This window comes from Tubulanus polymorphus, chromosome 11 (genome assembly GCF_964204645.1).
Source record: "Tubulanus polymorphus chromosome 11, tnTubPoly1.2, whole genome shotgun sequence".
NCBI lineage: Eukaryota > Metazoa > Nemertea > Palaeonemertea > Tubulaniformes > Tubulanidae > Tubulanus > Tubulanus polymorphus.
In genome coordinates, this window is record NC_134035.1 from 2,653,319 (window position 1) to 2,672,320 (window position 19,002).

Here is a 19,002-nt window from a genome sequence, read left to right on the forward strand (position 1 = left end):
GGCTGAAACCGTTCATTCGACTCTAGCTGCCATCTATCGACGCTTTGCTGAAATATTCTTCGCCCGATGACTAGTTCGCCATCTATCGAAAAAAACATGGGCAATCGCTAGACTGCGGATTTGGAATGTGAAATTCCAACGGACAACTAGGCTCCGAGCCCGGAGTTAGCTCAGTTAACTTGGAACTGGAATCGGACATCCAAATCTTTTCTCTCTCGCTTTTGCATTCTCAGACTTCCTAGCCTGGGACCCCGTTGTCCAAAGTCACGTGTGACAGTCAGTTTGGCGAGGAATTCAAAATGGGACACTCAAACGCATTCGGGACGCGCGGCGGCCCGACGGCGCCGAGCCGTGCTCTTTAGTAACCTTTTTGTTTCGGGAGATTCTGTCCAGAATTCTTGTGATGAGAGGTAGTAGCTGCGGCCGGGAACTCTCCGTCGTTTGGTCTAAGAACAGGGGAGCGGCGGCCAGGGAAATCGGGGGGGGGGGGGGTGGCTGAACCCACTAGATCGGCGAAGGGCCCGGAGAGGCTCCAGCTACTCCCAAAACTATCAACCCTAAAATCAGGCGTGGATTCCAATTATGATGTCGAATTACTCTTATTTTTGGAAGAAAACTAGGAGATATCAAGTAAAGGACTGGTCCACGTTTTTAATATTCGCGCGAGGAAATGCTTCACGATAAATCCAATAGAGGAGCGACACAACCACCACCATTGAACGGAGTTTCGCCGCCTCTGACAATAAACGCGACTGTGAGCACTCTGTATATGTACGCGCAGCGATCGCTCATTGAAACTACAATGCGACCTAAAATACCATTCGCCACAATCAGGCGTATTGTCGTCGTTCTATGAGGAATAATGCATTCGTTGATACTGTCAATACCGAGAATGTGGATTAATCACCGTTTCGATCGCTGACGTAAAATACAAATTTTCCAGGTGATCGCCGTGTCCTGCCAGTACTGTCTACCACTCGGATGTCCATGTCATCGTTTTCGAGCGCGGTGTTATTGAGCTTCGTGCTCGTATGCTCAATATGGGTAGGTACAACACTACAGTGATATGTATATACACAATACGCTACTACCGTTTATATATTTTGTTTTGTTAAGCACTAACGATGTAATACGATATTGCGGAGAAAAAAATCCATTCGGTCGAAAGATTTATGACTAGCTGTCAATGGAATCTGAAAGTTGGCTATAATTATTATTACATGTCATTTACGTTTATTCATGATACTGTTTTTTATCGTAAGTAAATATGAATATTTAGCGCTTAAAGTCATCAAAATAATACATAGTACCCAACTAAAGATATTGTGGCAATTCTACTATGTTCGTATATATACAATGTAGAGATATCTAGACTGTTCTTTTTTGTGAGTTGACCGCCATATATGGATCGACCTAGGTGTCATTTCGCCGATAACGTCCTAAGGCAAGCGAGACGGTCGTAAATTAAAAAGCGACAGATCAAACTCGACACACGAAAGCAGATTGCGTATATATCATTATAGGAACCGCCGATACCGTCTTGACGTAGCTTTCGAATTTGTTTAATTGACCTAAATTCGTCGACGCTCGTAAAGAAAGAAGTCATTGATGACGAAGAATGCAAGCATTCACTTTGAAAATCACTTCACTCTCTTTAATACGCGTGTATATCAATGAATTTCCTGTTCGGTACAATGACATTCGAAGCGACGTCGTTTGTGGTTTTTCGCTTTGAAGGGGCCTCTCGTCCAAAAACGCATCCAAAATATTCAACCAGGCAACGTGTACTCTTACAAACCATGGACTTCGTTTTAGAGTCCACGCTTTAGTCGATAAACTGTACTGTGGTTTAGTTTCATGATCGGTTATTTTTTCGCAAACCACATATGGTATAAACATAGTGAAACCGCAGAGTTCCAGGAATTATATATGAATATCATCATGCTTTCGGCGAAGTTCGAATACCCGTGGTATGAATAAGATTGAGCGTATCCGCCATCTTAAACCCGATTCCTGATCGTAATCGATTTAAACGAACGAGTAAAAATTCGCGATATCTCGAAGAACCATTATCAAGATAATGATAGTATTGTGTATTCAATACACACTCCTTATGATTTATAGATAAAAATTCCGAAATTCGGGGTTTTTAATCTTTCGGGTTTTTCATCATTGGATTTCACACTTAAACATTTCATAAACGTGTGATATATTTATCTTTCAATCGACTTGAGCGTCAGTTTGCATCCTCGGTGACTAATACTGTAGATTAGACGACTTCATCAGTCGATAATCTCATTTATTCAGGCGAATTATTAGATTAACCGATTCAGTGTGATGCGTCGCTGTAGGCCTATAACCCGGGATAGTGGAGTTCGCGTCGCTGTAGGCCTACAACCCGGGTTAGAGGAGTTCGCCTGGTTCTTTACTTTACTTTACTTTACTTTACTCTATTCGATAAACTTTTGGTCTTAAAGACAATTTGGAGTGACATATACAGTACATAAAAATAGATACAGTAGGTAGATACCTAATTAGATACTGATTTAAATGCGAGCTATTTTTAGGGAATCAGGTGAAAAATCTCATAATTCTATCAATAAAGATACACAGTTTACGAAGCTCGGCTCTGCCTTTGGTTTGCATTAATAATTCATGTTTGAAAAGGTCGGGGTTCGTATGAAATCTTCTCTCCAGATATAATTCCCTACTATCATTTAGATATGTATACAGTTCCAATCCCAGCTCGCAGCCTTTGGTTTTTGTTCGTTTGCCAATATACGTGGTAAATGGAAAAAAATGGCCAAGGAAAGGATTCAAGTGGACATGCGAAACGTTGTCCGGGTCACTGACTGACGTAGTAGTGCCAGTGACCCGGGGCAAGGTTTGGAATGTCCGCCCGAATGCTTTCTCCGACGACGTTTGGTTTTGATGTCGAAGGGATATTCATTAAAATGTTCGCCTCGGTGGTGTTAATTTGTTTCCACACGCTGTGATTCGAGTGCGAATTTTTGCAGCACATATATAGAAACATTGGCTTTACCGAGCGGGGTCCGGGTATAGTTACGCGGGCGCACGCTGTGACCCTCTCATTGTTCGTCCATACTAGAACATACTACCAGGCATACTAATGAATACTAGCGAATTAAAAACGTATCAAATGACTGTGTTGGAATGACTGGATGTAATGGAATTATTAGTCTCAAATTCCCTCTTATATTGGAGCCTACAATAACAATGTAACATCGAGTAAAACTACACGAATATCCGGTACTTAGAAAATCAAATTATCTCAAACGGTTTCAAACTGGTTGCTTGAGGAGTATTACTAATCGCTTGTCGTTCATGAGTCATTAAGTAAAATTGAAAGTCCAACAATGGACTCTATAGAGTCCAACCGATTCCGAACCCGGAATCGAAGGTCGTCGTTTATGATGTTGCAATTTATTCTCTATACAATGATGAGGTGATTAAATTAAGTACGCAACTAAGCCATCGACCCATTCAGACCGAGACCTCGCTGTGATTCAGAATGTGTTACATAATTTTGCTATACACGCGATGGTCGCTGCTGATGACACATCGTCAGCTGGTCAGCATCAGGACCTACGAGCTCATTATCATTATCTCAGATAATTGATCGTGGGTTTCACGAAGCTTGATTTGAAACGAACTGAAAATCTAACTTATCAAAACACAAATGATTTAGTCCACCAACGAATTTAATTTCTTGCAATAGAGATCATTCCATTTCTATCTGATTGATTGATATGATTTCTACGTAGTTATTTGGTATGTTGTTATCAGAAATCGAAGAATCGAGATATCAGTTTGGATCGGCGCTCGAATTTACAGAATTGTTTTGCTTTAATCGAAGCGTGTATAATTGGAAATTTCGATTCCGGTTCGAGTGTAAACAATATTCCATCCAGCACGAACTGACAAACGACTGATTGGAGCTTATTTTTTGTGAAATGCTGTCACTCTAAACCGTAGAGCTCCTATGAAAGTGAACGAATAGTCCATTTTCGATGCGTTTAACGGTCTTCGCTATCCGCGGGGACGCTGAAAATGCACGACATGAAAATGACTGTAACGGAATATACCTACAATGAAAACATGGGAATAATCCACTATTAGAAAATACTAGAAATGGCACAACCTGATAAAACAAGAACTGGAAAATGTAGGAACGTACACACTGGATTATAAAATAAAAATCCAATAGTGGAATATACAAGAAATACCCCTTACTGGAAAATACAGGAAATTGAAAATGTAGGAATTTCCTGAATATTCCAGTTCCTGCAAAGTGTGATGCAAGGTAAATTGTAATTCATTCTGACGAGGTATCAAGTTTTCAATCAAGTTTTATCTGGACCACCATATTCAAATCCTCATATGGCTAAACAAAAAACGATACCTTGTTTCTCCGCAGCGGCCGGGTCATTTTAGTAAAATATGATAAAATTTATAAACAGTTCATTTCTATAGCGGCCGGGTCTGTTATGGTAAAATTGATCACGATTTTAAAAAAAAAGTAATGTATAGGGTAGATAGGCGGCCGGCCGGGTCAACATTTAAGCTCAGCAGAGCGGAGAAACAATGTATCAATTTTTTAGCCTATTTTCTATTGTTTTGTCCTGAATTCCCGCTAAACAGTAACGATATCGATGAAATAAAAATATATATCTGGTGATATATAATTACATGTAATTAAGGCAAGCTTAGCTTGTTTTGGCATTTTGCTGTTGTATGTATATCTGGGTACTACTAAATATTGCTCTATGCGGGGCTCGAAAAATTCTGACGTTCACGCGATCTCACGGATTATATATCATGTTGAGGATTTGTTTTCCGAGTTCGCGAACGCGTTTATCGATAGGATTTGGATTCTCACATCGCAGTGCAGCGAATACGCGGAGTGCTGCTGCTGCTGCTGTTGCTGCTGTCAATGCTTGGCTTTTATTACAGTAAGACGTGTGAATGGAGATGTATAAACACGTCATAAATCTTTTTGGAAAAAACAACACTCACTCAAGTCGTCGTCGTCATCAGATGAGTTGTCAGGTTACTGCAGTCGTCTTTATTTTTGAGCCCCAATTTGTATTTCCAAATCAATCAGGCCAAGCGTAGTATTTTGGACCAAATTGTCAACCGTGTTTGACTGGTACATTGTATATCAGTTTGAGTTACGACGAAGTCCTCAATCGTATCGTATCGTATCAGTTTTGGTACTATGCCTCAGTGGCCTTAACCCCTGGACCCAGTTCCACCGTTGTGAGTTAGGATTACTCCGATCAACTGACTACTCCAAGGTTGGAGTTATCTCAGAGTTGAAATTAGTTAATTTTCAATGAATTAACTCCGAGTCAAATATTAATTCACAACTGCGGACGGCTTGTTGGAGTTGAAACGTTGTGCGGTTGGTGCGCGTTTGATATTGTCCTAAAAGTACAATTTTGGACGACATCTTAAAAAAATGTCGGAATCCGTTCGACTTTCCACTGGTACCGGTGGATCTTCCAAAAATCTGGAGCTACCTCCATGCAGGTATAACGCGAAACCTGTTTTTTTTTTAGTCAGCACCTCACAGCTATTTTCCCTACGAGTCCACTGTGTATAGGTTGGTCTACTCCGTCGTACAATTTGCCCCGCGTAGCTTAACGATCGTTCCTAATCACATTTAAAGACGCCATCTTATCGATCGCTTTTCGACTCATTATATCGATTGATTGGTTTTCGATCGATACATTCGATTTTCGTAGTGTGAATATATACACGCGATATATGATTTACATAGATGATATCTCAACATTATGTAACATATCGAGTCGATGAAAATTCTTCATGTTCAGTCATTTTCGTTCCCGATTTTGCGACCGATTTGTGGAAAACAAATTATCAACTTTAGTCAGAAATCGAGGCTTGATAAACCCCAAGATTGATGATATTCTAGCCGGGAAATGCGGAAACAGGAGGCAGAATATGTTTCTTAGCGTTTCCCTGTGTCGTGGTCGTTTACAAGAAACATGGTTTCGCGAAACAATGTTTCTGAGAACAAACATGTTCGATTCCGTGTTTCCGCGTTTCCGAGCGTCGTGTTCGTATAGGGCTAAAAACTAAATCTGATCATCAGTTAAACAGTATAACGAAACAAAAGATGACATCAAAATCACATTTTTTATCTCCATTTAACAACACTTCTAAAACAACCGAAAAAAGCATCAGTCTACGAGTCATGAAATCGGAGCTTAAATATTTTTTTTCTCGAAAGATATCTGAACGTTCTTTATGAAATAGGCGGCAGTGCGCGGTAATTATTTCAAGGTCGGTGTGTATTGCTAGTTATACGAGTCTCGACGGAGATCTGTCGCTTTAAAGCATCGCTAAGTGGTTAATGAGAGAAGACCCGATCACGGAACAGCGAACCGCCGACCGCGGTAACAGGCTGCAATCAACCGCTTCTGATGAGCCATTGCTATTATATATGTATATATGATTATGTCGGGCCGTGACGCGACGGATAGGCTTACTGGACTTAATACTGGACATTGATAAAAATGGCGGGATGGCGATGCGTTCTATTAAGCTTAAGCTTATAAACTCTTTTTGCATAATTTTCCCCTCAGGAGCTTGTCATATTTGAGAGTAAATGGTGACGAACCCCAGCGGTCTATACTTTTCTCATATTATAAAGGAACCCGATGCTGGTTTGGTCAATATTGATTATGGTCTTATCTCATTCAGTATTGAAATGTGACAAGTCCCTGGGATTTTGATCCTGAAATAGGGATTGTCTCTCTTTTTTGGTTTGTAGATTTGATTAGTGTCACTTTTAACCCACCACACCTGCCGGGATCGAAACAGGGAGTTTGATTTTGGAATCGGAAATCGAAGTATGTTTTTCGTGTGGGTATATTTCTATACAACCCTTGGAGTACTCCAGGCTCTAGCCTTTGAAAAGACCTTACAGTGAAAGGTATATACTGGTGATTACGGAACTAATATATCAATCTATAAACGTTCCACGTCCGTTTTGGTGAAAGCCACGCGCGCGCGATGATGCCATTACGTTCCATGTCGAATATTGACATCTCGGCATGGGAATGTGAAATGTGTCTGTTCGCTTCTGCGATCGCATCAACGACCGTTTATAAGCGAGCCTTAATTCGCCGAGCTTACACCGTCGGCTTACCGTGGATTACATTATGTCAGTTTATGTAGTGTCGATAAGCAGTTTTCCCCCTCTCTCTCTCCCTCCAGTTTTCCGATCGACGCCGATAGAGAGTTCGTCTGCTTGTTGTTTCACGGGCATCGATTTCGTTTCGGAAGCGGCGCTGTCTCCACTGTATATCTATAATCGGACCACGAAAACCAATTTATACGTCGTGTTTATGATCCAGGGTTCGCACACGCGCGCGCGGCTGTCGGCGACGGAATTTCTAAACGGGTGTCATCATTGATCCGCTTTTTTTTTAAAAACTGAACAAAATTATGCATCGACCGAGAAAAGTGTACGTCCCGGGGATGAATTCTCATCGTCGATAGTGCCCAGCAGCGAAGCATTAGTCACTCTCTTTAATTCCTCAAAGTTTTCCGTTATTATGTCCGTTATTTTCAAATTCAAATGTTCGTAGTAGTCGTTACCATATCATCACAAAAGGCTGGAACTATCTTTTGACGGCCCATGATAAAACGTAGTCCAAATTGCGAAACATCGGTTTGATGTGAATTCTTTGGTCTCGATTTCAATATTTTGTGGCCCCGTTCAACCCAACGCACGCGGCGCAAGGAAACACGGAAACAGGAGACAGAAACATGTTTCCGAAGCGTTTCCCTGCGTCATGTCGTGTGTGCGTTTACGAGAGAAACATGGTTTCGGGAAACAACCTACGTAGAATCTAAGATAAAACGTGTTTGTTTCCGTGTCCCTGCTTCGGGTTTTATCTGTTTGTTACGCCACGAGGATTCAGAAGCTGGTTAGGGAAAAATGGTTTCGGGAAACAACCTATCCGAGATCAAACATGTTTCTGTTTCCGCATCTCCCGCGTCGCCAGCGTCCGGTCGTAACGCCGCGATGATTCAGCGATAGGGAAAAAAGACAACAAAAACAACTCGCAATCCCAGGTCGCGTCTGCCCGATTACGTTTATGAACCATCGACGAAATCTAGACAAAATGTGCTCGGCGGTGATGTGAAAATTGAATAAACCGCATACAGCATTAATAACCGCGTAACCAGTTTACAATATCAACGAGCTGTCTGGCGTAATCAAGGCTGACAGACTCGAACATTTTTTATGGAATTTACTGGTGTAGTTTCGTGTATGCGGTATATATCACTTTAAAGTTCTAGTATGGATATACGTGTAGGCGCCTAGATTTGAGCGCGCATTGCGTATGCACAGTTTCATATATATATATATATATATATATATATATATATATATATATTACGAATTATATTATATGATTCCAGCTGTCGCGACATGTATCGAATTCTGCGGCTTCGATTTCTCCGCCTCGATTTGTGCGAAATTTATTTCAATTTACGTCTATTACTCGATGTAGCCTTGTTGTTGTCGCTGCGCGTCGAAGCATGCGCGTTTATGGAATGTCTTTTGTTCCACGGTCGTCGTCCTAATCGAAAGTTTCCTATACACTGCAAAATTTCGGAACATTTACGGTACACAGTCTTACGTGACCAAACCGTAAAATGCATTATCCCCGTACCAATTATGTACCGAAATTTTACAGTATACCCTCCGAAGAAAGATTACCAGAGCAGATTACCGAAATGATTCTGACTTTCTATCAATCATTTCAAGATTACCGTGGGATTACGAGTCATCTACTATTTCATTTGTCATGTTGGTGTTTTGTCAAATCTCGAAATAAGGATGATTTTCCCTTTGATTGATGAATTGATTGATTTGATATGATTCGATTTGATTTATACGTATTGGTGAACCGTTTACCAACCCTCCGCGCCTGATGAGAACGAAATTCAGGGGTTTATATCAAATTTGTGCGTCGTCCTCGACAAAAATAGGGAATCGTCCCACAGAATTTTTCATTTAAATCGAATTTGAAATTTCGGTTCCGGTTCGGGTAAGACAATGTTTAGTTAAGAAGCCGTTGCTTTCGGTTCTAGATTTTGGATTAAGCTATCATACAAGTTTTGATAATATTGAATTAGGTTTAGCCCAAAGCCGAACGAAAGATTCTAAATTATATCGCCAATTCCAGGCAAGTCTCAAGATCGTTGGCTTCTTCTAATCTCCTCCACATATAGAATATCTCATAATTGTATATGTATTTCGTGGCATGTTATAATTTATTGTGTAAATCAAGCATTATCATAAGATGATGTTGATCGTGTGACGTCAGATTGACCGTCAAGCGTGTTATAAGTAAATGCAGTTTCAATTTGACGACATGTAAACAATACGTGATATCGGCGGGAAGAACACCACCCATGAGACTGCGAGACGCCGCAAAAAACATATCCGTTTTTTTGATAATGATTGACGGGTCCGACCCTTGAAAAACAGTCAACGAACTTCCGCCCTGTGAAGTATAAATATCGACTGCAGCGTTCAAATTACCGATATCTCTTTCTTTCCATCGCTATAATTCATTTTCCGTTTTCCGTAATATATATATATATATATATATATATATATATATATATATATATATATATATATATATATATATATATATATATATATATATATATATATATATATATATATATATATATACCGCGCCGTTCATTTTGCGTCTTCTGATTCTTCCAGGTTGGACTTCGACCCGGACTGACGTCGGCGCAGATAATCCGCTGTAAGAAATGCAAGCCGGGATTCGGCTTACGAACGTACTGCAACGTCACGGTCCAATCGGTTTGCGATCCGTGTCGGCCGGGAGCGACTTACTCGTCGACGAACAGCGAAATCGAACCGTGTTGGCCGTGTAGACGTTGCGACAAGGGCCAGGTGGAAATAATCGCGTGCACGCCCAGGTCGGACAGGGTGTGCCTGAGCTGCGCGCATCGACAGGCTCCGAAATACGACGGCTACGACAAACAGTGCATGTTCGGGGACGACCCGAACGGTAAACCACAACCTCAAGACCAGCCCCCTCCCGAAAACCAACGGGAATCGCCTCCGGCTCCCCCTAGTGGGCCGGCCTACGCGATCGAAGGTCCCGGTAAGTGTGGATGACGAAATGGATTCGATCCTGTATGGACGAAATTAAACAATATCCCATCTTTAATCAACGGTTTTGAGTTCTAAAGAACTTCTTGGTACTCATGAACCGTTTTCTGAACCAAAATGATGTAATTTAACAAAATCATCAAACTGTGGGTTTTTACTTGCTAACATTAAACTAATCATCCGAACTTCAATCATTCTTGGTCCCTAGAAAACGGTTTTGATTGCTAAAATGATGGCGATTAAACAAAAGCCTGTCTATGACTTATTCCCCCTTATTTGAAATAGGAATGATTGTCCCATATATCTATGATTGATATCATGATGATATCGCGCGCTTATTTGAAAAGTCCGCGCAGCAAACTTAACCCAGTATTCTAATGAGACGTAACGTTTTGATCCTTTTAAACTGAAAGTATACCGCGCATCGACGACGTCTCAGACGTAATGAGATCAAACATTTTATCTTCGCTGTTTGTTTTAGGCATATTTTTGTATATACACATTGTATATATAGGCATATATATGTTAATCAGAAATGTCAAAGTAATTTGCATTTGAGCGTATAATATCGTGTATATATACGTGTATCAGCGCACCAGGTTTTCTGTCATTTCAAGCGGTGTGATATTGTCGAGAGAATATGCGGCGACCCGGGGATATTTATATATTAATCTTCGCGAAACGAACCCAAGTCGTGGCATTGTATCATCCTTAAGTGACTTTAAACTGTAGTGGGACCTGTTTGAAGATTATTAGGATTCGGATTATCAATTAGTCGTTCGGATTTTACTGAAGGGCTCAGACAGCTCGCGTGCTCCGTCTGCTCTGATCGTGTACTGTAACCTTGGCTGATAATATCAAGCTTTATAGCTGTGTATCGGAAAAACGATGCCTTACTGAATTGGCCCGTGACATATAAAATCTGACCCACGCGGGTTTATCGGTGACACTACAGCGCGATCCCGGTTATGACTGACCGAACCCTGGATACGGCGCGTAAATAGTCAGTCAGATCTTTCGGTTAGATAAGCCGTTCGTTCAACAAGACGCGGTAACCGCATAACGGACGGGTTTGATTATCAACAACATTACTAGCTATGAGTTCGATGTCGTTGTAAATTTGTTTATTTTTCAGCGCCGGCTGGAGTGGTCATGGAGGCGGTAACCGACTCGAAAACAGAGGTAAGCATTAATCTACATTCACCGCAGCAGGTCGATTGTCGCGCGATTAATGTACATATGTTACACGATTTTCACGATTTAGACTCTCAGAGCAGTGGGACACCGAAGCTATAGTACGTGAGAGTCCATGGTTTTGTCATTAGCGTCACTTCGAATAGGGGCCGATTGGTGCATTCCTTTATTTATCGACATTTTAAACATAAACCCACCAGTCTCTCTAGCCCCATTGTCTTCTGACATTTTCTTCCACCATTATTTTTCGTCCAATAATATACGTCGCGCTATACTCGTGTTCTGATTGAGTGTTTGAACGTCGTCGCTCGCGGTCGCAGTTTGTTTCGATGTGAATATTCTTCAGACCGAGTTCATATAGATATAGCTAAGTCCGTTGTGGTTAGAAAAACGGAAAAAAAAGAAGAAATACTCGGTTCATTTGTTTACAAAATGTTTCACATGCCTAGAGTGAAGCCGTGTTTTTAACTAAAACGAAGAGAGTTTGAAATTTTTTCATAAGTAAAAGGTTGGTACATCGATCAGCGACGATGCCTCTAACCAAATATTTGGGAGGGGGTGCCCGTGTTCGAGGGATCCAATACTTTGCGAGTGCACAATACACAATTTAAGCATAAGGTATACCAATGAAATATGCGGGAAATTAGGAAAAGGTTATATTACACGAAATAATTTGATTTAGCGATTAAGCGAATTCTATCGATAAGGCCGTTCGAGTATTTGAACGTAGGTTTTGGATATTCATGCTTATATTTCACCAAGAACCTTAGAGTCTGATGTACCGCAGGCACTAAGGTCCTTGTCGAAATATAAGCACACTAGGATCGTAGAGCGACGTATCGATCACTGTGGGGACAACCACTGCCAGGGCTGGGTGAAGCTTTATATTCAATCTTTATTCAGCATAAACATTAATAAAACATTGTTTGCAACTGATACAAATTCGGAAAATCAAGTATATACATGAAAGAAATCTTGTCGAGCGATGAGGATCTTTGTAAAGCCCAACGCACACGGCAAAAAATTTGTTTCGCCGAAACAGAAAACACGTTTTTCACAAAACGGTTTTTGCTCGTGAAAAACGTTTTTCAGTGCGGTGTTTTGTGAGTTTTTGCCCCCAACGCACACGGCACCGAAAAAACGTTTTTTTTTTTCACGAGGAAAAAACGTTTTTTCAATCCCGTGTGCGCTGGGCTTAAGGTAACCGGGTGTGAAGTTGTTTTTGTACCGCGTCGTCGTGTCTCGACTTAACATCGTCGCCGCCGGTGAAGATGTAGCCGCGTATGATGCGAACGACGGTATCTCCTGTAACCATGGAGAATGATAAAGAGACTCAGCTATATACGTATCATGACTATACGTATACGACTTTATAAAAATATATACGAAAACGTCGTGTAGTTAAAAGAGCGAGGTCGCCGTCACTGTTCTCCCTACAGCTGCCCCGCGGGTGCCGCCTGTTCAGAAGACGTTCTAACTCTCTATCCTTATACATTATTCGGTTGTTTTCCCGTAGTTAGAAATTAACGCGCGATATTGCGACCGTAAAGAGAATACCTGCGCGCAATTTATTTATGGGAAATTGACGCATCGGGAAATGAATATCATTAAGATTAACGCATACACACGACGCAATGCAGAAATGCAGAAACGTCGAACGTGTTTGAGCTCGGAAACGTTGTTTTTTTTTTTTCGCGCAGAACCACGTTTCTCGTGAACGCACTCGACGCAGGGAAACGCCGAAACACTGATACCATCATGATCGATCACCAAAACATTGTTTCCTAAAACCTGCCTCTTGTAAACGCGCACGACTCAGGGGAACGCTCGGAAACCACGTCCTCTGTCGCCTGTTTCCTTGTTTCGTTGCATCCATATTTACGTTGGGCTTAAACACTGCGGCATTTTTGTATCTCGTTCATATTTCATTCTCGGAAACGGGATGTAGTCGATCACTATTCATACCCCGTAAAATCGTCTATAGTTTCCGCGGTATATATGAATGCATGAGGCTTTATTATGCACATGTTTCGTCGCGCATTCGTGTGCCGTCGAATTAGCCGCTAATGGCCGCGCCTGGGCTTCATAAATTCCTGCAAATATCACCTCGTATCATAGGAGTTCCGATGCGCATGTATCTCGCGTGTACAATTTACGTCGGGTCTGATTTCATTTCGTTCCCGTCGCAGACGACGAGAAACGCACGCCGGGGTAATCACAATTTGCAGATCGTTCTCTTTCTCTCTCTCTCTCTCTCTATCGCCCGGCGCGTGGAGAGAGAGAGAGAGTAGAAAGATGGATTATATGACTGGAATATAGACGAGATGCTCGATGCTGTATCGGGTTTCCACCTACTATTTTATTTCCCCGTCTCCTAAGAGAAGAATGCCGCCGCCGGCTCGAACGCTTTTATATACGATCCATATTCCCGACTCTCGGCTGTATCGCAAAAATAAAGTCTTTTTTCGTGTTCTTTGTTTTCAGCCTGCTGCCGGGGCCGTGAGCGATGACAATTCCAAGTACATATACATCGGCGTGGCCGCCCTGGCGCTGGTGCTGGCTGTCGCGCTGATCGCCTACTGTTGTTGGAGGAAGAAAAAGTGCTGCAAATGCTGCCGCGGAGGGAAAAAGGTAAAGAAATAAACGATGACCCGTTGGGACCTTTGGAAATCGCATTGTCAGTTCATGTCACGTATCCAATGATATTGCGAGCCGATTTCACCGTTTGTAGGATGTAGCGATGGAGAGAGTGAGAGTGAGAGAAAGCCTAAATGACTTAGTAGCAAGAGAACGGATTATGCCATCATCATTATCGGCTTTTGGAGCGAGGAGAGTCGAGTATACGCCGAGCATTGCAACTTGAACTCCTTCGCTATTATTGTATATGATTTCAAGAGATCAATCGTTGACAGCACGTAGAGTATCACTCATTCTCTCCATCTCTCTCTCTCTCTCTCGCACTAAATGAGACATCACTACTCTCCAGTTACGGCTACAAACACCAGAACGCTGTCACGTGAACCTCCCCCTCCTCGGGGCTGTATCCGTTCGCGAACTCTCCATCAACCGCAATCGGTTAACGAACCAAATATAGATGCGTACTAAACGGTTTCGAGATCATGCTGAATCTTATCATCGTCATCCAGAAAAACAGTTGTAATGTAAAAATAGAATGATCCATTTTTCGAATGATTTTTTTTCCTAAATATTTTTCATTTTTTCCGACGAAACGATTTGTTTTTGAGATCATTATCTTTTCGTTACTGGTTTTTTCTATGAAGATCAGATTTCGATTAACCTCGAAAACGTTTGAGTGATGAATAAATATAGATGGATTATTCATAAGCCTCTGCACTGTAGAACCCTTCAGTCTATCTGTCGTCAATTACGATTATAGTATATGACATGTTTATGTTTATCAATCATTCCATTCCTCAATCTTCGCAGTATGAAATGTATAGTTGAAAAAGTGAAAAGAGTAGAAATTGTAAATATAAATCATGTATTGGGAATACCGGATTTTGGGTCAGCTCATAGGCATTAGTCAGTAACTAGGCAATTCAAATATAATCAGGGACACACTAAAATTAGACAGAGTTGTGCAATCGTAGAGACGGGTCTCAAAATTGAATAACAACAGCAGAGAATCTTAACGAGTCATTTCAATTGATTTCAGCATTACGTCCAGGCGCCGTTGGAAGAAGCTCCCAACACGCCCACCTACGTTCCGATGTCTCCGGTGGACGAACCGAACACGTGCACGAAAGATCCGATCGCCCAGGTCACGTCCAAGCCACGTCTACTCCGTCCAGCGGCTAACGGGCACTTGCCCGTCAATGATGAAGGTATTTATTGATGTATAGGACCTACTCCGTGTCAGGGTTTACTACATTACTTCAAAATGAAAAGATACTCGTTTTTTCTGCGATAAATTCGGTTAATCAATTCAAATTATTGTTTACGCATATTTGAATATGTATATGTTGTTTACATAACTACATGCTACGCAATAACTTGTACAGACGGACCAAGTCAAAAAGGTTCTTTTTTAAAATCATTTTTTCAAAAAATCTTGGTAGGGTTTAATATCATAAGCTTTTGGTCGATATGTAAACAGCTTCCATCTTGGCCCGAGAGTGACTGGTTGGAATAATAAGGGAAAATGGTTATATTCGCGTCACAGTGTTAATACACCGCGCGCGTTGAAAATAAACATTAAAAAATTAAAAAAAACGGTAGGTCGAAATAGATTGGTGCGCTTAATTAATTGCCCGTTCGCAAATTGACATCAGCCGGCGTCTGATAAAAAAAAGAAACCTCTTGTGTCAACATGGTCGCGCGTACTCCCTGAACCCCCGCTATGCAGCACAACAGATGCCAACGAAGTAAAGGCACATTTTCCTAGATTCTATCGTGCGCGATATAACAGTTGATATACAATATATATTGATTGAAAATATAATAAATGCTCTTAGTTCAACATCGTAAGTTGGCGTTGGAGATTGCGTTACCTCGACGCTTGTGATGGCTTTGACGGATCATCAACACAATCGCTACGGCTATGTTTATTTGCACGTCGGTCTCGGTGTTTTCGTATCAGGTAATATCGGTGTAGAATCATACAGAGAGGTTTTTGTTCGCATGGGTTTTTTTTTCGTCGACTGATCCCTGGCGATGTTTGGAGTCTTACAAACACGCAAATTCCCGACTCGGATTGTAACAGTAAGGCTGGAGCGTAAGTCTGCGCTTCGCAGCAATTTTATCGCGGAAAAGGAAGCTTTTTTTGGTGAATTGTTCCCGTGATAGACATTGTAACTGTTCTGAAACATGATTTGTCATAACAATAACCTATGGACAAATCATTCATGTAATTCACGCTGTTAGTTGAAGTGTGCTTGGCTTTTGAATCAAAGAGTATCACCTTTCAGCACTTATTGGCATTCTTTTTGTGAAAATCAAGAACAAACATTAACAAATTTTTTCAGACAAGAAGTGGCACTTATTAGTAGACTTGACTTGCTATAACCCATATCTGAAGAAGGGCATTTTCTCGAACAACATAATTCCAGATTGCTATTAGTTTTTGGTGATAGTGAACCCTTTAATGTTCAAACTGATGAGATTTCATTTTCTTACTTTCAGAACGTCCACTGTATTCCGGTGACGACCTTAAGTTTATAGACGATGAATCGGAGCCGTCGGACACCGACGAATTTCCCCGACAACGGGGCGATTCCGACCCGCCAAAATCTCCGTATCTACCGTCGTATCCGATTCTTCCCGAGGGTCTCGAACTGCCGAAGCCCAGGGGTAAACCCCGACGCGATAGACCGCCCAGTATTCCGAAGTCTCCGCTTCCAGACGACGACGAGCAGGAGAACATTGATCGGCCGCCGGAGTCGAGTGACATTCCCGGCGGTTACAATAACAACAACAACAACGATATTCCAAAACCCGATAGAAACATTCCGATAAAAAAACAATCATCGAAAATACCAGACGATCAAATAGTGCCGCTGGAAGACATTCCGATTTTGTATTCGAAAGCGCCGCACGAAATCAATGACGATAGCGGAGTCGTGTTAGCGCCGGACGATGAACCCGGACGCGACTACGAACTAACCGACTCGGACGATTCGGACGATTTGACGACCGACGCGCTGGACGAGTTCGAACATTCTTCACCGGCGCACAACCCGAACCGATCGCATTCGCCGACCGATTATAACATTCTGGACGACGGTCCGACCGAACCGCGGGCGTACTTTCCCGATTACATAAACCCGGCGTTCGGCGGCGAGTCGGACGACGACCCGAACGATCAGTTTTTCGCCGTACCGATCACGCTCGACGACTGCGTGCTAGAAACGATTCCCGAGGAGAACGAAGAGTTGACGTCTCCGTGGGAGGAGATGATACCGACGGCGCCGTGGAACGTTGCCGGCGGTCTGCCCGCGTCGAAACACGTGTCTTTCAATTTGCCTCGTACGCGCTGCTCGGACTCGCTGTCGTCCGAATCGCCGGAGATGGAACGGCGATACCGGCACGAAGGAAGCGATACGAGCGATACGAGCTCGGTGACGTCGTCGGAGGACAGCGATTACGGTCTCGGTAGCCCCAATATACAACAGCATACACCGACCGAGGAACAACCCGGTGCGTTCATTTTCGAGAACCAACTCGCCGTTGATCATAATAATTAGAGTGAACCGTGTATCATTTTTCTTATCGGATTTTGCGTTACCATTACGACCATTATGACTAAATATGGCGCCTCTCGCGAACTTCGAGCTTCCATTTCATCGGTATATTAAAATAAGTTCATCTTTGCATGCAATCCGATTAGATTTAGATTTTTAAAACGTTAAAAATACAGAATTTTGTAAAAAAAATCACCAGTGAGCTTTCGATCTAAATCCATAGATCTTCGACAATGTACTACACGAACACACGTTTCACAATTTACTACATATGCATCGACGAAGATCCGTGGATTCGACTCGAAAGCTCTGGTCCGAGTTTTCTACGAAATTGCGCATTTTCGACGTTTTAAAAATCTTACTTTTTTGATTGGCATAATTCGTGTCCGATGATTTTTTTTGGACACAGAATAAGAATATATCCATCGCTTCGTTTTGATTAGAACTATACTTTTAGGTAGTCGTGTATAGATTTATTAGCGTATCCCGATAGCTGGTATATTCGTATAGGCGCTCTCGAGTCCGGTGCGATCTTCTGCGGATTGACTAAAATTCATTTTTATTTGTGTGTCTACGCTTCTTGGGGTACTATCAATTACGGGTTTCGGTTGTGCATCTTTTTTTACCTCAAAAAAAAAAGAAATGAACTCCCTCTACGATTTAGTTTTCCGTTCGTTTATTTTTTCTTTCAATGAAAATATATCGAAATAGGTTTAAATATGTATATATATATAAACGTACGTACGATGGGCTTATGGCGATCATATGCTGCTTTGGTAGTGCGTTGATTAAGTCGTGTATTAAGGTACATCGTGTTCTCGTGGGTCGTGTCCGATATGAATTTAATAATTTTGTGATGTTCGTGCTGATGGCCCCGCGCGCGCACGTAGTGAATCGGTGCAGAGTGTAACTGTTTCATATTGTATGTATATGTATTACTATTATTGATATGCAAATTTAGTAAAACCAATGTAATGATGATGATGATGATGATGATATATATATACTATATATCTTTGTTGAATAAAGGCATTTTCTTATTTACTTGATTGACTATTATTTCTGTATAGATAAATGAAAGGCCCTTTAACCGAACCGAGTCACCCCTCAAAATTTGCAATACATCTGTCTTGTTGATACGACACTGCGCAGTTGCTCTAAACTTATGTTATTCTGGTTCGTTGAGTGCGGCGTAGCAATCACGTATTCCCCCAGCGTTCGTTCAGATATTTACTCTCTCCCGTTGCTGTATATGCCACATTTGTATGCAGCTACCTATTTAGAAGATACGGATACAGAGGTGACACATTATCAGATACAGTGAAGCCTCTGTCCTCGCTTGTCGGGTTGATAGCCGCCGAGACGCAGGAGGCAATCGAATCAAAC

At 41.8% G+C, this 19,002-nt stretch overlaps 1 protein-coding gene across 1 annotated transcript; it reads left to right on the forward strand.

The window, feature by feature from the left end:
- The first annotated feature begins 734 nt into the window (after positions 1-734).
- On the forward strand, positions 735-18,642 carry LOC141913211 (uncharacterized). Its single transcript, XM_074804682.1, has 6 exons — positions 735-1,044; positions 9,806-10,214; positions 11,358-11,404; positions 13,901-14,047; positions 15,093-15,261; positions 16,559-18,642. The coding sequence occupies exons 1-6, from the start codon at positions 982-984 to the stop codon at positions 17,617-17,619; spliced, it is 1,896 nt and encodes a 631-aa protein (XP_074660783.1). The 5' UTR covers positions 735-981; the 3' UTR covers positions 17,620-18,642.
- The last annotated feature ends 360 nt before the right edge of the window (positions 18,643-19,002 follow it).